This window comes from Physeter macrocephalus, chromosome 18 (genome assembly GCF_002837175.3).
Source record: "Physeter macrocephalus isolate SW-GA chromosome 18, ASM283717v5, whole genome shotgun sequence".
Taxonomy (NCBI): Eukaryota; Metazoa; Chordata; class Mammalia; order Artiodactyla; family Physeteridae; genus Physeter; species Physeter macrocephalus.
The window spans coordinates 70404613-70424224 of NC_041231.1; the positions used below are offsets into that span (position 1 = coordinate 70404613).

The 19612-nt window shown below is 40.7% G+C and overlaps 1 protein-coding gene and 1 long non-coding RNA gene across 8 annotated transcripts in view; one reads left to right on the forward strand and one right to left on the reverse strand.

Moving 5' to 3' along the window:
• FKBP5 (FKBP prolyl isomerase 5) overlaps window positions 1-12085 on the forward strand; it is a 105653-nt gene extending 93568 nt beyond the window's left edge. Inside the window, exons 7-9 of the mRNA XM_055080127.1 lie at window positions 6560-7077; window positions 9400-9639; window positions 10377-12085. Of these exons, the coding sequence (XP_054936102.1) occupies window positions 6560-7077; window positions 9400-9639; window positions 10377-10484 (866 nt within the window). The 3' untranslated portion in view covers window positions 10485-12085. The remainder of the gene's footprint in view (window positions 1-6559; window positions 7078-9399; window positions 9640-10376) is intronic.
• LOC102989825 (uncharacterized) overlaps window positions 1-19612 on the reverse strand; it is a 149783-nt gene that overhangs the window by 27617 nt on the left and 102554 nt on the right. For 2 of the 7 annotated variants that reach the window (XR_008615827.1, XR_008615829.1), the window contains one exon: window positions 9646-9752. The exons of the other annotated variants lie outside the window; for them this stretch is intronic. This is a non-coding gene — a long non-coding RNA (uncharacterized lncRNA). Of the gene's footprint in view, window positions 1-9645; window positions 9753-19612 lie in introns of those variants that run through there. 7 annotated transcript variants of the gene reach the window in all.

Consider the following 19612-nt stretch of genomic DNA (forward strand, 5'->3'; position numbering starts at 1 on the left):
ATTCCCCAAGTACGCATCTGCAAGTTGCTACAGTTTGGAGGCTTTAGTATGTCTGGTTGTTTCAGAGTGGAGAGACAACTACATGACCTGGAATTTTTAAAGTGTGTATGAATATACAACTGTGACTTGACTACAATAGTGTTACCATTTTAGAGTTGAAAAACTGAGGTTTGAGAGAAACTTGCCTAAATTATAATAGCAGTTTAGCGGCAGAGTTTGCAGCAGGGAGATAAGGGGCCCCAGCTTCCATTGTGTGGCCTCACCTCGTAATTCTAAAGGCGCATTCTTTAACGATGCTCAACAGTTCATCTTCCTTATGGTATTATTGCCTGCTCCTCCCTCTTGAGCAGCATGGATCAAGCTACAGCTTTGTCCTCATGGAAAGTGAGTTCTAGCCTAGCAGTGCATTGGCAAGGGCATACAGTTTTAAAAGCCAGTGTGTTTTGGGGTGTGGGTATCCTCTAGGAGTAGATATTGTTTCTTCTTACGGACATCAGCTGATGCTTTTTCCTTCTCTGTTCATCTAACCATTGTCACACATTTATACAACAGGCCAAAGAATCCTGGGAGATGGATACCAAAGAAAAATTGGAGCAGGCTGCCATTGTCAAAGAGAAGGGAACTGTGTACTTCAAGGTATGTGAGTCTTTGTACAATCCTTTCCATCTCAAAGAATTTATTCAAGTATCAATTAATTGTGCTGATATTCCCTATTCTGAATTCTATACCCTTCTGGATAAGAATAAGCCTGAATTTTTACAAGTCTGTCATTTTCAGTATAAGAAATGGTGAGACAGAATGAATTATGTGACAAAAGGAATACAAAAGCCTCTTGTACACATTCTACTCTAGATTGTAAGCCTCCGCAAAGTCAGACCAGGTCCGGCTTGCCCACCCACTGTGTATCACTCAAGACCTAAAGCATCTTGCTTGGTACATAGTGGTCACTCAACAAGTGTTTGTGGGACGAAAAAAAGAATGAATAGAATAATTGTTAGCAAGTAGTAGAATTCAAAGGGCTAAGTTTCGTATCATTTTCCTTCCCACTGTCTTGGGGAAGTCACTTAGGTACATGATAAAAGGAAAGATCATGCACAGATTTCAAAAGGAACTGGCAGGAGGAGAGTATAAATTTCTTCTAATGGCCAAGATGATCCCTGCCACACTTGCTTTTGTGAGAAAAAAGCAGAAATTCCTGAAAGATATTTGTCATTTATTGATTCTTGAAAACACTTTCTTGTAATCTAGGAATGTGTTGTTTCCTCACTTAGATTTTAACCCCCCCAGATACAATAAAAAAAAGAAACAGCTCTTTGTTCAGTTCTAATCAGAATGTACTATATCCATTGCTTCCCCATTGCCAAATATTATACCTTCTCCACATCAAGCAGAAAGGGCTTAGCACAGAAGAGAATGAGAGAAAGAATGGGAGTTTTGTCAAGGTTTCTTTTTTTTTTCCTTGCTGCTGTGATCCAGGAGCAAAAAAAAAAAAAAAAACAATTAGAGATGTTTTCAACAGTCTATAAAGCAGTGATACATTAGTGTACTTCAACAAGTCTTCATGGAGAACCTGCTATAAGACATGTCCTTGCGTTGACAGCCTTGTCTGAAGGGAGGGGAGGCAATATTAACCCACATGAAACAACGAGAGAATTATGTAAGACTGTATAACCAACATAGAATTACGCAGCCAGAGGGCAACGGGTATGGTTATTATTTTCTAAACTTTGAGAGGAGCCCCATTATTGAGTCATGAAATCAATTTAGTGGAAGAGTATTGCCTTATGTAGTAAGGATACACTTCGTTTCACAAAACTTTGTTCAGTTGTGTGTAAGTGGGTACTAGGTCATAATTTAAAACATTTCTTACTGTGGGTGTAGATAATATATAATTATATTTATTTATAACTATTACATATATTAAAATAATGTATGGATCACCAGAAAGCATTAGGATATGGCAGAATGACCTCTGAATTGGGAAAACTGGGCTTTATGGCTCCAAATGATTTAAAGTCATTTAGGGTCCAAAGAGATGATTTTTTCATATGAAAAGTGAGTTAAAGTTAAATTAGAAGACTCCCAAGTTTCCTTCCAGCCCTAAAATTCGGTGCATTTCTTAACTCTCAAGAACAACTTCGATTTTTTTTAATTCTAATTGAGGTATTGGATACTTCTGTAACTATTCAGGTAGATTCCAGATGAGTTATTTGTAGACCCAAATACCTAATACACTAGAACAAAAAGAAAATTTTCTGTAAAATTACTTAAGACCATAGGTCCTGAACTATGTTTTCCTATCTACTTGGAGTCCATAAAAGTCTTTAAGTGTATTTTTTATATTTCCCAAAACCTCTGAAAAGAATATTAACATTTGGTAGAGGGGTTGCGACTTTTGGCATTTGACTAGAATTAACTCGGTGTAATAAAACAGCTTGGCTATTCAGAAGCTCTAATTGGTTGCTGATGACCACGTGTCATATAGCTGTGTCCTGAATATATACAGAGAGATGGCCAGAATTTACGATCAGCAGCAGAAAGCAGTGCTAAATTGTCTGTACAGTTACTAAACTTTGTTGCTTCTTAGCATCATAACTGCAACAGTGATTTGTGTATTTCATAATATTATGAACCCTCTTAAAATTACTGATCTTTGGATAAAATCTGGATCAGCAGTCACACATATGGAACATATTATTTTTAACATGCAATTTGATAGACAAAGTCTTTCAAAACATTAGTCTATTGGGGGAAAATTAATGAAAGGTTCAAAACCACTGACCTAAGACCTTTCCCCCAGAATGTCTCTGAACATTTTGTACTACTCAGAACTTCCCTGGAGGCACCTTCATAATTATAGGTAAAGATCCCAGCAGTGATCCTAGTTTTACCTGTAAGACTCCGGAAATGGTTGGTAGGTGGGTTCCTATACACATTCCCTTTTCAAATGTCAGGGCAGGTTTCAATCTGCCGTGCTGCCTTCCCGGGCCTCGACTTTCCAGGGTGTTTGACTTGGCGCCTTGTGCACAGCGCAGAGCCCGGGTGTGTGGGCCAGAGCAGAGATGGGGTACATTGCATGCCACCCGCACGTTGGAGCTCCATTTTCATTGACCTGTCGGTTTGGTTTACACGTAAGTGGGTAAGTCTCTCCCCGTAGTAGGGTAGAATTGTAATAAGCCTTTAAATGGGAGTGATTTTGGCGTTTAGAGTGTAAACTCCTATCAACCTCTGAACGCTAAAGAGGAGAAAGGTAGGAGAGGACTCTCTTCATTTGGCTCTGAAAATAATTATTAAGCACGTTTAACAACGTGACGTTACGCCAGGCATTGTGCAAGTCAGTTAAACAGACATGATTTTTGCCCTCGTAGCTGACAGCATTCTGCGGGACAAGAGCATTAAATATCACACGTGTTTCTCTTTTCTGACTTGGAGGCAGAGTGGTAAGGCTAAGGACACTTTCTAACCGAGAGGTTCTTGCGCCCCCTTGTGCTCCTTGGGGAAAAAAACATTTCTAAAGCAAGCTTGTTAAGGATCGTCCTTCAACCATGGAACCCTTTGCAGACAAACCAGGCTTTGCTATGTTTTGACCACCATTACTGAACCAGGAAACCAGTGCTATCATTTAGAAACAAGTCGTCTATGACTCTAGGATTTTACGTTAAAAAAACTAAAAACCTGCCCCTCTTTCTTGTTCCTTCACTCTTTTAGAGCAGGATTTCTCAACCTCAGCACAATCGACATTTGGGGCTGTATAAATTCTGTTTGGCAGGAGGCTGTTCTGTGCATTTAGCAGCATCCCTGGCCCCTACCCACTAGATGCCAGTAGTACACACATATTCTCCAGTGTGACAACAAAAAAACGTCTCTAAACATTGCCAGATGACCCCTGGGGGCAAAATCACCCTAGTTGAGAACTCCTGTTTTAGTACATCAGAAGCAGAAATAGCACAGAGGTCTTTGTTCATTAGAAGTTGAGATATAAGTAAAATTATATATACTATATAAGAAAAGGTTATCAAAAAATTAAAATGCTCTATAAAGGTAAGGAACATTTATGTATTATGAAGTCTAATACTTTGGGTTTTTTTTTTTTTTTAGAAACCATAGCCTCTACCATTCTGATAGTCAGAACCTACTGAAGTGATAGGATCTGGATCTTTGTCCTCCCTGACTCTTCTTTTCTTTCTCTATGACAATATATTAAATAGTCAGAAAGGTACTTGGATCACTAAAGATGGAGGAGGAGAGAGAGGGAGAAGAAACTAGGCGTAACAGGGAAAATGCCTGTCCTCACCTAATCTAAATGAAGTGACACCTTTTATTTTCACCTACGCCTCCATTTTGCTCCCAATGATTGAAAAACTTTTGATTCCATAGTTATATTCCTTTGACCTTAATGTTTACTTAGCACACCTTCATTAAGGGCCTCCTTATGTTAAACCCTGGATATTCCAAAAGGGATAGGACATGCTTCCTGTCCCAAAGAGCTCACAATCCAGCAAGAGAAAAGACAATGACAGAAAATGCCCAACCCTGAAACTGGTGAGGACTTTAATCTTGAGTAGTGGGCCTAAGGCTAAGACACACTATAAGTACAGACAACCCCCGACTTACAGTGGTGCAAAAGCAATACACATTCAGTAGAAACCACACTTTGAATTTGGGGTTTGACTTTTCCTGGGCTGGCGATGTAATCAGCAGCAGTGAGCACAGCTCCCGGCCCTGCGATCACAGAGGCAAATAACCGATACAGCCATTCTGGACCCACACAACCATTCTGTTTTTCACTTTCAGGACAGTATTCAGTAAATTACACGAGATATTCAACACTTTATTATAAAACAGGCTTTGTGTTAGATGATTTTGCCCAACTGTAGGCTAATGCCAGTGTTCTGATCACACTTAAGGTAGGCCAGGCTGAGTTATACTGTTTAGTAGGTGAGGGGTAGTAAATGCATTTCAGCTCACCCGGGGTGTGTTGGGAGGTAACCCCATTGTAAGCTGAGGAAGATCTGTACTTTCAGACCCAGGCCCTCTCCTTGGAACTGGTCTACCCTATCCTTATCAACAAAAATCGACATCGGGGCTTCCTTTCTACAGACGGAGCTCATTTTTATGCCAACCACCTGAATTCCTTTATAACGGGAACATTCTTGTAGACTTGCTCTGTGATTTTTCTCTTCTTGGTCATTGGGTGACGTTTGGAGTGCATGGGGAGACATAACTCTACACTGATGTGTATGCCCTGCTTTGACTATGGTAAATCCTAGTGACATGATCTTAACACTGTTCATTGGTCAGACATTGGATTTAATGTCCTAAGGGGTCTGGCTGCAATTCTGCCATCTGGCGGGATGTGTCATGTTTTCGAGCTTATGGTCACCTCCTGCAGAGGAGACCCCTCACCTGTACCCCCATCTTATTTGTGCACTTACCAGCTATCACTCCTCTCATTCATCCTAAAATGGCAGTAAACACATTGTTTCAGCCCATTATTTCTTGTATAGAGCAGATATAATTCATGTGAATTAATTACACAATTTTTATTCACAATTTTTAGAATTCTCATCGGGTAAGAGAGCAAAACTATGGTTAAGAGAAAGCGCTTTCTCATGTAGTTAGGTGACTAACACCTGTGTGATTTATGTTTTATAGTTATTTATGTTGAATGGCTGCTCTTCAACTATGTATATTCCCGTTGTCTATAGATCAGAGGTTAGCAGACCACAGCCTGTTTTTGTAGGTAAGGGTCTGCTGGGACGCAGCCATGCCCCTTTATTTATATATTGTCTGTAGCTGCTTTTGTACTACCAAGGACAGAGTTGCAACAGAGACTGTTTGGTCTGCAAAGCCTAAAATATTTTCTGCCCCTTTACAGGAAACGTTTGCCAACCCCTGGTTTAAATAAGATTTGCTGGGTTTGGGACTAGCGCTTGCCAAAATATAGTGTGTACTGTGCAGTGCTGATTGTAAGGAGGAGAAAAGGGAAAAGTAACTTCCCCTTCAAGTAAACTAGTGACATAGTCTACAACTACTCACCAGCCCTTTGAAAGTTTGGTAAATTTTAGCACCAAAGAATGTAACCCAAAAGCCTTGATGCCCACCTGCTGAAAGAACTGCCCCCTCTGAAAAGGGTGAGATGGTAAATGCTGGACAAGGGCATTATGGTGCCCAACCCTGCACCAGCTCAGAGGTCAATGGAACTTGAGAAGGAAGGGGGAAAGCTGCCTGGAGAGCCACCTCCTGAGAACAGAAGGAAATGATCAGATACCTTGGTTGGTACGAGGTGGTTGTCTCCTTTTGCGGATGTGCTTTTCTCAGGGAGGGCTGAGCTTACACTTCCTTTGTACCCGCTCCAGAGCCTGTACAGCAAGTAATTACTGGCTTTTCTCTGTTAGGGAGGCAAGTACATGCAGGCGGTGATTCAGTATGGGAAGATAGTGTCCTGGTTAGAGATGGAATATGGCTTATCAGAAAAGGAATCGAAAGCTTCTGAATCTCCCTGAATTAGCCAGTCACGAAGAGCAGCTCTGTTGACTGTCCTTCTCCTCCCCCTCAGTCCACCTGGAAGGCTGCTGTGGTGGAAGGATGTTTGATTGCAGAGATGTGGGGTTCATAGTTGGCGAAGGAGAAGACCACGACATTCCAATCGGAATTGACAAAGCCCTGGAGAAAATGCAGCGTGAGGAACAATGTATTTTGTATCTTGGACCACGATATGGTTTTGGAGAGGCGGGGAAGCCTAAATTTGGCATTGAACCTAATGCTGAGCTTATATATGAAGTTACATTTAAGAGCTTCGAAAAGGCCAAAGAATCCTGGGAGATGGATACCAAAGAAAAATTGGAGCAGGCTGCCATTGTCAAAGAGAAGGGAACTGTGTACTTCAAGGGAGGCAAGTACATGCAGGCGGTGATTCAGTATGGGAAGATAGTGTCCTGGTTAGAGATGGAATATGGCTTGTCAGAAAAGGAATCGAAAGCTTCTGAATCATTTCTGCTCGCTGCCTTCCTGAACCTGGCCATGTGCTACCTGAAGCTTAGAGAATACACCAAAGCCGTGGAGTGCTGTGACAAGGTAAAGTGTCTTCGTGTGGGATGAATGTTAGATAGTCTGGATCTTTTTTCTCCATCCTCGTACTCAGTCGTCTTCTGTTTCCTCTCAGCCAAGCTTTGGATTTTTCATTTTGCTTTGTTTTGTTTGGGATTATTTGTTTCTCAGTAAGAATTGGGAAATTCAGAAAGATTTTTTTTTTTTTTTTACTACAGTCATACTTTCCTAATGCCTAGACTATTTATAATAATACATTATGAGTAAAAGTTTTGATAAAATTAAGCAATTTTTATCCATGACCTTAAGTCGATGGTATTTGGTACCAGATTACACAATTTAATAACATTTAACTGAAGCCTTTTAGGATTTTAAGAACAGACTGTGGCTGCTCATGCAGGGATATATACAAGTCACTTTTTATTATAATCATATTTATTCACTGACTAGGAATATACATAAATAATTTGCAAGACCCACAAAGCATCAGCATCCCTGATTACATCTCTATCGTTAACATGTTAAGCAGCACCTAGGTACTAAAAGACCAGTAACAGTATCATGTGTACGATTCCGTTCTTTTCTACACTAGCTGATGCTATTGTGTCAGGTATTTGGTCTCAGAGTGAACAGTGTATATTATACTATGGGTAAAAGCTAGTAACTGGATACATCTTAAAGATCGACAAAGGAAAGAGGAATAACATGCAACTATTTCATACTTCCTTTGTAAGATTATTTTTGAGATTTAAGATTTTGAGTTTTGTGGATGTGTTCCCTATCATGTTATATACTAAATTTTTGCCTGAGAAAAGAATGTTATTATTAATTACATTTTTAAACTTTGTGCTTCTTTATTATAGAAGTAGTATAAAGTCATTCAAAATTCAGACATTACAGAAACATACAAGAAACGGAGTCCATTCATAAAATTCCCTTTGACCCTCTCCCAAGACCACAATCATTCATTTTCCACACACCTTCCTTTTGTTTTTCCATACATAATAACATGTATATTTTTTAATGAGAATGTATAGATGTATAAAACAAGGACATCTTTCTGCATCTTATCAGTTCATCATATAACTCTTCTTCATTCTTTTTAAAGTCTATATAGTATCAATTGTATGCATCTATCATAATTTATTTAACCAATCCCTTTTGGTAGATTTCCAGGTTTTCGATATTATAAATTATGTAGTGTTTCTCTGCATATGTGTGGAATTATTTCTCTAGGATAAAATTCCTAGGAGTGGAAATACTGGGTCAAAAGATGTTATTTTAATATATTTAAATTTTAATACTTCATATATTATTGAATATTATCAGTGGTTTCTTAGTATTACTGGCAACAAAAAATTCTTATTTTCATTTTTATTTCTTGGTTACCAATGAAGTTGCACATCTTTTCATGACTTGTTAGCCATTTGTGTTTCTTCTGTGTGAATTGCTTGTTCACATCTTTCCACCAGATTGTTTGTTTTCTATTGATTGAGGTAGCCTCACATTATCACATTAACCCTTTGTCTGACAGTAGGGACCTTGTTCTCACTTGTTTGTCTTTGATGATGGTATCTTTTTCTGAAAAGAAAGTTTTAATATTTCATAGTAAAATCTGTCTTTTTAGAAAAGTCTTCCCCATCCTACAATAATAAAAATAACCCTGTTCAGTACTTAAAAAACCTACTCCAACTAGGTTTACTTTAAAAAAAAAATAATAAATAACCCTATTATATTTTATGGGGAGTTTTTTGCATCTAGTTGGTCTAGAATTTATTTGTGTGTTTCTGATACGAGGGAAGAATCGAACTTATTTTCTACAGGGATAGTCACTGTCTTGGCCCCATTTATTGCAAAGTTAATCCCTTCCCTACATGATTTACATTACCATCTTTGTGATTATTAAATCTTTTTGTATACATACACATGAATCTGTTTCTGAATGCCTTGTTCTCTTCCACTGACCTGTTTGTCCGTGGAGTACTAACCACTGTTTTAAGAGTAGTTTTAATAGTTTCAATAGTTTAATAGTATATCTTTTTCTCTGGTGGGTCAAGTCCCCTCATTATTTTTGTTTTTCCACAATTTTCTCTGCCATTCTTAGTCATTTACTTCTTCCACCGGACTTTATATGAACTTTTCAAAAGTCCTCCCAAGTCCCCTTGGAACCATTATAGAAATTGCATTAAATATAGAAATTAATTTGGATATTTTGATCAGTAGTATATAATTACCTTGAGCCTGATCTTTTCAAGATGCCTTTTCCAGTTCCCTTGGCCAGAGACCTTTCTCTCCAAATTCCCACAAGGTACATGCATCCTTTCTAAAACATAGACCATCTGTCCCTAGGCCCTTGGACTGGACAGTGCCAATGAGAAGGGCTTGTACAGGAGGGGTGAGGCCCAGCTGCTCATGAATGAGTTTGAGTCAGCCAAGGGCGACTTTGAGAAAGTGCTGGAAGTAAACCCCCAGAATAAGGCCGCAAGACTGCAGATCTCCATGTGCCAGAAAAAGGCTAAGGAGCACAATGAGCGGGACCGCAGGATATACGCCAACATGTTCAAGAAGTTTGCAGAGCAGGACGCAAAGGTATGTGCTTCGGAACCCACTTGCCTGCAGGTAGATCATGAACTCACTGACCTTGCCCCCTTGACTTTTGTTCTAAGAAGGTTCAGCATAGGACACAAGCACAGGAGGACAACCTGAGAGGCACAAGAAGAGGGAGAATGATTTCAGATCTGATTGAGGCTGGTTTGGATCCAGAAATAGAGTAGAGCTGTTCCACTATTCTGTTCCCCAAAGGCACATAGTTGTGAGGCCCTGGCATGTCCATGCAAGAGAAGAGGGAAATTAATTCCCTAGAAATGTACTAAGGCTTTTATTATTTTTTTAAAAAAAACAAACAACACTTGCTCTTTGAGACTTCGATTTTCCTGGGAAATGGGCTCTGATGGGGAAGCCCCGCCGTCATGCCCTTTACTTTGAGGCTCGGGAGCCAACCTAGTAAATGGGATAGGAGCAGTCAGCCTCCTCTGCAGCAGAGTTGTATTCTGGTCCTGCGCTGACCGTCCGCTCAAACCCCCTTGTCATGTGGACTTGACTGTTAAACAGCTGTCCCTGTGGGAAGCTGGTCACTCTAACGAAAGAAAAGTGAAAGCCCTCACTCTAACTATGGCAGAAGAGCTGTGACTTACACAGCTGCACAATCTAAATAAAGTCACGGTAATGCCCTCTTGTGTTCGACCTGACAGTCTGGAGGAGCCAGGAAGTAACTGGACATTTCATTTCTTTTTTCCTCTAATCCTCTTGATTTACTTCTTCCTCAGGAAGAGGCCAGTAAAGCAATGGGCAAGAAGACCGTAGAAGGGGTCACCAATGAAAAAGAAACAGCAAGTCAGTCAATGGAAGAGGAGAAAGCCGAAGGCCATGTATGACACCACGCCAAGGAGGGAAGAGTCCTAAGGAACTCGGCCCCTCCTCCACGGGCTTTCACCCAACTCAGGACTAAACAGTGTTTAATGTAAAGTTTGTTATAGTCTATGTGATTCTGGAAGCAAATGGCAAAACCAGTAGCTTCCCAAAAAACCACCACCCTGCTGCTGCCCAGAGCTCTCATCAAGGGGGTGGCATGGGACCACTCCAGGTGGAACAAAGCAGCGACTGTTGGTGTGGAGAGATTGAGCCAGCAGCTTAAGTCCAGCTCATTTCAGTTTATGTCAACTTGCAATATCCAGTTCAGGGTCTAACAATTGGGGGCTGGCTGTTAGGTTTTCCATTTGACTGAACTTTAATAGCACTGCAGAAACCTAGAAATAAATGCTTAATGAGTTTCTTCTTTCCTACAGTTGGGCAGGGGAGAGTTGGGGGAGGTTTTGTTTTTCAAATGACTGAAGTGCTGTGAATGCATGCTGTTGCATTTTTAACCAACAGAACCCAAAGGAACGGGGCCGGGTCCCCCCTCAGATCCCCAGCAGCATCACTGACCTGGAAGCCAGAATCTCAGAGGCCTCTCGCTTGCTGACTTGGCTGCCTCCCAGATCCCCTCCTTAGTAAAGCAGCCTCCTTGTGAGAGCAGGCTTCTGCCCCTCCCCCCAGAGGAGGAACCCTGTCATTCCTGAAATACTCTTCAACGCTAATGAGCAGAGGGGGTTTCTGGATTAGCTTTCCCTGTTTTGGATGAAGTTCTGAGATGCTGAAATGGGAACAGAACTGTCAGAATTGTGCTTTTTCTTCCCTCCTCTAGCCTTTTAGGAAAGAATGTTGAATCCAGTACTGCCTGCTCGCATTGCTACCATTCAGTTTCTTATTTCCATTCTAACCCTTGCTGTCAAGAATTTCAGGCTTGTTCTTATAATATCTGGAGTGAGTGAGTTTATTTACATATCTGTCTAGAATCCATGCAGCCTTTTTGTTGTCTTTTTAAAATTGCTGTCTCATAAACACATGTATACTGATTTATGGAAGTTTATTTACACTCCTCTATCATCATGTTAAAAAAATTTTTTTGACTTTTTACTACTAAGTAGCTTAATTTTTAAAAACAAAATCTGTGGGGTTGAAAAAAATAAGTCATCGCCCTTCTAAGTTAAGCATTTTCCTTACAGGTTTGATACAGTAGCTTTCTTTTCCTGCTCTGATAGCTGCTTTGTTCTGGTGTGAGTTGTGAAAAAGAGTTGAAAACAGCTTCCCATGCAGGTACATCTAGCCTAAAATCTCCAGTACTTGGGCATTGAATTAGGGCAAGTCTTAACTATGTACATGTAGTTGAATTTTAGTCCTTACGGGTAAGCGAGATTAAGCATGGCTTTCTGGTCCCACAGCCTAAGAAATAAGAAACACTCATGGGCATGCATTTGGCAACCCAAGAAAACATTTGCTTCAGCCTGGAACATCTCACTTTTCTAAATCCTAAAGAACACTGGCAATTGTATTTTAGATTAATTTTTATTTTTATGGTGGTTTTAACAAAACACTTTTATTGTTGGGTTAGGTCCCATGTTAAAACCTAAAAATAAAGTCGTTTCCTTTTATATCAGTTTCTGTCTCCATGGAACAAATGGAATTTTCTCCTTTAATGATAACTAAAATCCTTTTAACTTCTCGTTTACACATTAGTCTTTTTTCATGAGTTATTTCTTTTTTTAAAGAAATCTCACCTAGGGACTATAAAAGCAAAAGTTGATTTTTGCTTATCTGCTTAACTATTTAGCATTTGTAGCTCTGTTGACTAGAGCACGACTCCAGTGAGCTAAGGTTAAAATTAGATCCTAAAAAGTCCAGTTAGATTTTTGCAGGTAACAAGCAAAAAACTGTTCCAAAAATTAGATTATCTATCTTAGCCCACTGTCTCGTCTGTTACGGGTCATGTGAACAGGCGAGGAGAGAGGGGAAGGCTGGGCAAGTGGTTCGGAGCAAATGATTATGAGGTGCCCATCACCACTCAAGAGAAAGAAACTTCACATATTCTTGTATCAAATTCAATAATTTTAAGCAATTTGTCTAGAAGTCAGCAGATGTCTTTGAACCATCTCTTAGACTGCATTTGGAGTGGTGAGGCAGCATACGGTGAATTAAAAACAAATTGGTTTTTTAAAAAAAGTATTCAGATGCACTTTTTTGGTGTTCCTTAAATAAGAAAAACAAATGTGATTTCCCATTATTCTTGGTTTTGCTCAAATAGTCTTCAAGAAAAGGTTGTTTTGGTTGAAAAACTGTGGTGGGGGACAAGTGGAAGAAATGAGACCTCAGAAACTTGGCAAGAGACAATATTCTCCTGCCCCTTGCTCTAATGCACAACTTGAGATCAACATTGGGCTAAAAGCAGTGGAATTATGCATCTTTGTAAAAACAAGAAGATTTTGTTCTTTCATTAACCAGTGGATAGTCCACCATTTTAACTGAGTGTAAGGTAGGTTCAGCTGGGGAAATGAAGAGGTTTAATTGTGCCCCTTAATAAATATGTAAAATATAAGTAAGCATACGTCAGGCAATGTTCTGCATTAAGCGTGTATTTCCTCTTAAGTAGCTTGTTAATTCTGATTCACAGTGCAAAAGACAGGGGCTGCAGGGCTGGGGGCACTGCGACCCCAATAGCACCACCAAGGCTTACAGGCAGGTTAACACAGGCTCCAGCCACCTTTTATTCCCTTTGAATTCCTTGCTTCATCTCTGGACTTGAATTATACTCTTCCCCCTTTGCTGCTAAATTATGTGGTAATGGAATAATTCCCTTTATTTGCACATTCTTTCTAAACAAGTAATGATTAGCTAGGGATCTTGAAGATAAGCAGAGAATTTCCTAACTATAAATTTGTGATTTGGGTAATTCGAGGCAGCCTGCACCTGCTCCAAAGCATGAGGAATATCAGTGAAGAGTTTTCTCCATAGTTATTTGGCCTTTAAGGCATCACTTCGACTCCTCTTTTAGCATGGTGCATCAGAATGTATTCCAAGGGACTGTCACCAACATGAGTGACAAAGAGCATTAATTTGAGCTGATTCATCAAAATCCAAAAACAATTCCCCAAACTAGGTGTATATTTCCATCAACTGGCTACTTACGTGCTTGAATAGCAATGACTGACAAAAGTGTACATAAAAGGAACCCTCAGTGCTTCCTTTCAGATTTTTCTCCTACTTGTCTGACATTTCTTTGGGAGATAAGGGAACTCTACAGACAAGGCACAATAATTTTGACCCTGCTATTTATATAATTCATCTCAACATACATAATCTACATGTGCGACCTTAATATGATACATTGCAAGAAAGGGGACATCACTGAATGTAGCTCCCAAGAAGACCTTTGACAGCACCTGTTGGAGCTAACTGCTACCTACAGATGGGATGACCGGAGCATAGTCCATATAGCAGGGATTCCCTGAGGACCCTGGAGAATCAAGGATGAGGAGGACCCAGAAGGGTGAAGTGGCCAGCCCATGGTCATCCAGGTCACCTGATGCCCCTTCTATAATTTCAAAATAGGTCTTTTTCTACTCTAAAGCATGATTCTTTTGGCATATGGCATAAGATGTTGATGATAGCTCCTTAAAATCCCCAAGTATTTGGTGGAACTGAAATGGCAACAGAGCCATAGGCCTCATAGCCTACTTTGGAGTAAATGCAGGGAATTTACCAGTATGTAAAGGGTAGGGATGTTTTGCTTTTTAAAGCATGCTCTGGGTTGAGTTAAGGAATTTCAACGTTTAGAGGAAAGAAAAAACAAACCAGATATTAGATCCTCACCACCCACCACCTTGGAATCTGGTTGGAGCAAGAAAAGGCAAAAGGTTTTCCTCTGCAGCCTGCTCATTTTCAGCAAACACTTCAGTACCCGTGTATGGAGGGACCAGACCTTTTTAACATAATCAAGGGCAAGTAGTGAAATCTTCAGTAATCTGGGCATTGACAAGGGTAGGGTAGGTACCAGTTGCTAAGAACAGCGCATAGAAAAAGCTGTCCTGCAGCCACAGGCTTAAACTGGTCATTACTATTTGAATTCTTAACTATGTGCCAGACACTTAAGCCCTCTCTACACTGAATTTCCAGATATAAGAAGAATGTGGCTGCTACACTGTTTCTACCTTTGGAATCTCACAAAGATCATGTGGTCCTTACCAACCTAAAACTATGCAAGGAAGCAATTCTTGGAGATGTAGTTCAAACCTGGCTTAGTTGACACATTATAAATACCCCCAAGTGTCTAAGCCTCTCTTGAGGCATTAAATATATTCCTGGCCTGGGTCTACTTTGGATAATATGCTTTCATAAAATAACTTTAAAGCCAAATCATAATGCCTGCAGCAAGAAGTTATCTCCTTAAAAGCTTCTGACTGAGGAGATAAGGTGGGCAGAACAAGTAGCTAATGACTAGTATTGGGGGAGGCAATGGCTAATTCTAGTTACTCTAACTGATTTGATGTCTGCTTACAACCACATTTCCACACTGAGAACTTCTGATCGTTTCAGTGTAAAAACGTGAACCCACATATATACCCTTGCCCTTTACAGATACCAAAGTCTTCCTAAAGGTGACACCAGCCGAAACATAATAAACTCATATGACCCCCCCCCACTGAGGGTTCAAGGAACTCATGCATTCCTTTACTCATCACCGTCTCAGCATTTAGTACACTGTGCCCAAACTAGTACTTAGTAGATGCTCAATAAATTGGCTTCTTCCCTTTCTCATAAGGCAGCCTCACATCTCTATTTCAGTGGCCCTTCATTCCTGTTACTTGCCTTGAAATGTGGAGGCCAGAACCACATGGTTTTCTAGCAGTGCCTGCCGGCAACCTGATTTTGGTCCTTGATGTATTGGGAAGCAGCAACAACTTGACTTGGGGCAGGGGACATAACTGCAAAATGGATCTGTGGTCTTCAGGCCACACTGATCATAAATCTATTTCCACTATTAACTCAGTTCATCAGCCCAACAGATCATATGTGAAGTGGAGGAGGATTCTGGGGATATGGAAGAGTAGGAAGCACCAGGACTCTCTCTCCCACCTAGACAACAATTATACTGGCAGAATCTGTCTAATGTAACTATTTTGGAATTCTGGAGTCTGTTGAAACCTTGCAACGTCCAGGCATGGATGGTATATTGTAGGCAATTTTAGTCAGTTTCAGCTAGTACAATAGCAGCTACCCATCCACCACCACCAGCCACATGGCAGGCAGCTCTGCAAGTTTTCTGGCACAGCTTGTGGGAGCTAGGGTGGGCAAAAAGGACTCTGTCCCCTGAATATTAAGCATCTGTCCTCTGAGTAGGATTGCTGCTTGATTACTGAAGTGCAAAGTGGCAGGAAGCCACTGTCTCATCTCCCCCGCTCCCCCATCATTGTAAGCCCCTCCATCTCTGGCTCAAGTGACTTCCAGGGGAATTTAAAGGACCAGTGGCCTTTTGCCCTCCCCTCGCCTTCACTTTTTGCATTTTCCTCTTTCAGGAGCCAGACAGTAAAGACTGGGACATTCAAAAACAACTGCCTATATGGGGAAAATTAGAAAGTGACAATATATGTCCAGGGAAAGGCTCAGAAAAGACCTGAGAAGATGTTAACTTTACACCTCAGACCAATATTCAGCACAGAGACAGCCTACAACAATCAAAAATAACAAACAAATTTTAAAAACCCAGAAAACCCTGGGGATGAGGGAGAACCTGATTTCCAGAGTTAATACCACATTATTAGATTCACATGGCCAGTGTTCAACAAAAAAATCACAAGACATGCAAAGAAACAGGAAAGTATGGCCCATTCAAAGGAAAAAATAATTCAACAGAATCTTTCCCTGAAAAAGACCTCTTCACAGATATACTACCAAAATTTTTAAACGACTGTCTTAAAGATACTCAAAGAACTAAAGGTAGATATGAAGAAAGTCAAGTAAACAATGTGTAAACAAAATGGAACTATCAGTAGAGATTTTAAAAACCTAAAGAAACCAAAAAAATTCTGGAGCTGAAAAGCACAATAACTGCAATGAAAAATTCACTAGGCATATTCAAAGGCAGATATGAGCAGGCAAAGGAAAAAACTAATGAACATTAGGATATGACAGTGAAATTATTGAGACAGAAGAACAAAAAGAAAAGATTGAAAAAAGTGAACAGAGCCTAACGGACCTGTGGGACACCATCAAGTGGACATCATGAGACTCCAGAAGAAGAAGAGAGAGAAAGGGGCAGAGAAAATATTAGAAGACATAATGTTTGAAAAGTTCCTAAGTTTCGTGAAACACACAAATGTAAACATCCAAGAAGCTCAACAAATTCCGAGTAAGATTAATTCAAAGAGACCCAAACCAAGACACATTATAATCATACTTTCAAAAAGACAAAGATGGGGTTTCCCTGGTGGTTCAGTGGTTAAGAATCCGCCTGCCAATGCAGGGGACACGAGTTCAAGCCCTGGTCCAGGAAGATCCCACATGCCGTGGAGCAACAGCCTGTGTGCCACAACTACTGAGCCTGCGTTCTAAAGTCCATGTGCCACAACTACTGAGCCCACGTGCCACAACTACTGAAGGCCACGCACCTAGAGCTGTGCTCTGCAACAAGAGAAGCCACCACAATGAGAAGCCTGCACACGGCAACAAAGCGTAGCCCCTGCTCGCCGCAACTAGAGAAAGAAACAGGAAAGTATGGCCCATTCAAAGGAAAAAATAATTCAACAGAATCTTTCCCTGAAAAAGACCTCTTCACAGATATACTACCAAAATTTTTAAACGACTGTCTTAAAGATACTCAAAGAACTAAAGGTAGATATGAAGAAAGTCAAGTAAACAATGTGTAAACAAAATGGAACTATCAGTAGAGATTTTAAAAACCTAAAGAAACCAAAAAAATTCTGGAGCTGAAAAGCACAATAACTGCAATGAAAAATTCACTAGGCATATTCAAAGGCAGATATGAGCAGGCAAAGGAAAAAACTAATGAACATTAGGATATGACAGTGAAATTATTGAGACAGAAGAACAAAAAGAAAAGATTGAAAAAAGTGAACAGAGCCTAACGGACCTGTGGGACACCATCAAGTGGACATCATGAGACTCCAGAAGAAGAAGAGAGAGAAAGGGGCAGAGAAAATATTAGAAGACATAATGTTTGAAAAGTTCCTAAGTTTAGTGAAACACACAAATGTAAACATCCAAGAAGCTCAACAAATTCCGAGTAAGATTAATTCAAAGAGACCCAAACCAAGACACATTATAATCATACTTTCAAAAAGACAAAGATGGGGTTTCCCTGGTGGTTCAGTGGTTAAGAATCCGCCTGCCAATGCAGGGGACACGAGTTCAAGCCCTGGTCCAGGAAGATCCCACATGCCGTGGAGCAACAGCCTGTGTGCCACAACTACTGAGCCTGCGTTCTAAAGTCCATGTGCCACAACTACTGAGCCCACGTGCCACAACTACTGAAGGCCACGCACCTAGAGCTGTGCTCTGCAACAAGAGAAGCCACCACAATGAGAAGCCTGCACACGGCAACAAAGCGTAGCCCCTGCTCGCCGCAACTAGAGAAAGCCCGCGTGCAGCAGCAAAGACCCAACACAGCCAAAAATAAATAAATTTTTTTAAAAAAAAGACAAAGATTGAATCTTGAAAGCAGCAAGAGAGAAGCAAGTCGTCACATACCAGGGAGTGTCAACGAGATCATCATCAGATAATTTGGAGGCCCACCAGTGCACAGGCTCCAGCCCTGGGGCCCACAGCCAGCCAGGCCAGGACCTGGCCCCACCCACCAGCAGCCTTCGCACAAGGCAGGGCCTGGCAGCCAACCAGGCCAGGGACCAGCCCCACCTACCAGCCCACACACAGTAGTCAGCCCCACCACAACAGAAGGGCCAATGGAGCACATATAAAGGACACCCCTAGATCATACAGGTTTGCATCCAGAGGGTGGTGTACTACCAGACCCCCGTAAGGACATCTACAAATGGCCACTTCTCCAAGATTGGGAACTGTAACCCACCTACCTAATACATACAAATGACCACAGAGAATTAGGCAAAATGAGACAACAAAGGAATATATTTCAAATGAAGAAACAAGACAAAACCCCAGAAGTACAACTAAGTAAAGTGGAGATAAGCAATCTACCCAATAAAGAGTTCAACGTAATGATCATAAAGATGCTCAGTGAACGTAGGAGAAGAAAGGATGAACAGAGTGAGAAGTTCAACAAAGAGTTAGAAAATATAAAGCAGAATCAAAGAGTTGAAGAATACAATAACAAATTAAAAATACACTAGAAGGAATCAAGAGTAGATTGTATGATACAGAGGAATGGATCAGTGAACAGGAAAACAGAAGTGGAAATCTAAGCTGAAAAAAAAAAAAGAAGTTTTAAAACATGAGTACAGTTTAGGGAATTCCCTAGTGGTCCTCCTTACAATGCAGGCAATGTGGGTTCGATCCCTGGTCAGAGAACTAAGATCCCATGCTGCGGGGCAACTAAGCCCACATGCCACAACTATTGAGCTTGCGTGCCTCAACGAGAGAGCCTGCATGCCACAACTACAGAGCCCATGTGCCCTGGAGCCCACGCACCACAACTAGAGAGAGAAAACCCACACACAACAACTAGAGAGAAGCCCACAAGCTGCAACTAGAGAGAAGCCCAAGCACCACAACGAAGAGACCACATGCCTTAACAAAAGACCCCACATGCCTCAACAAAGATCCTGTGTGCCGCAACTAAGACCCGATGCAGCCAAAAAATAAGGAAAATAAATAAATAAAATAAATATTTTAAAAATGAGTACAGTTTAAGAGACCTCTGGGACAATATCAAGCATACTAACATTTGCATTACAAGGGTCCCAGAAGGAGAAAAGAGAAAGGGGCAGAAAATTTATTTGAAGCAATAATAGCTGAAAAAAATTCCCTAACTTGGGGACGGAAACAGATTCAGGAAGCAGAGAGAGTCCCAAATGAGATCAACCCAAGAAGTTCATACCAAGACATATTGTAATTTAAACGGCAAAAATTAAAGATAAAGAGAGAATGTTAAAAGAAGCAAGGGAAAAGCAAATAGTTAACATACAATGGAACTCCC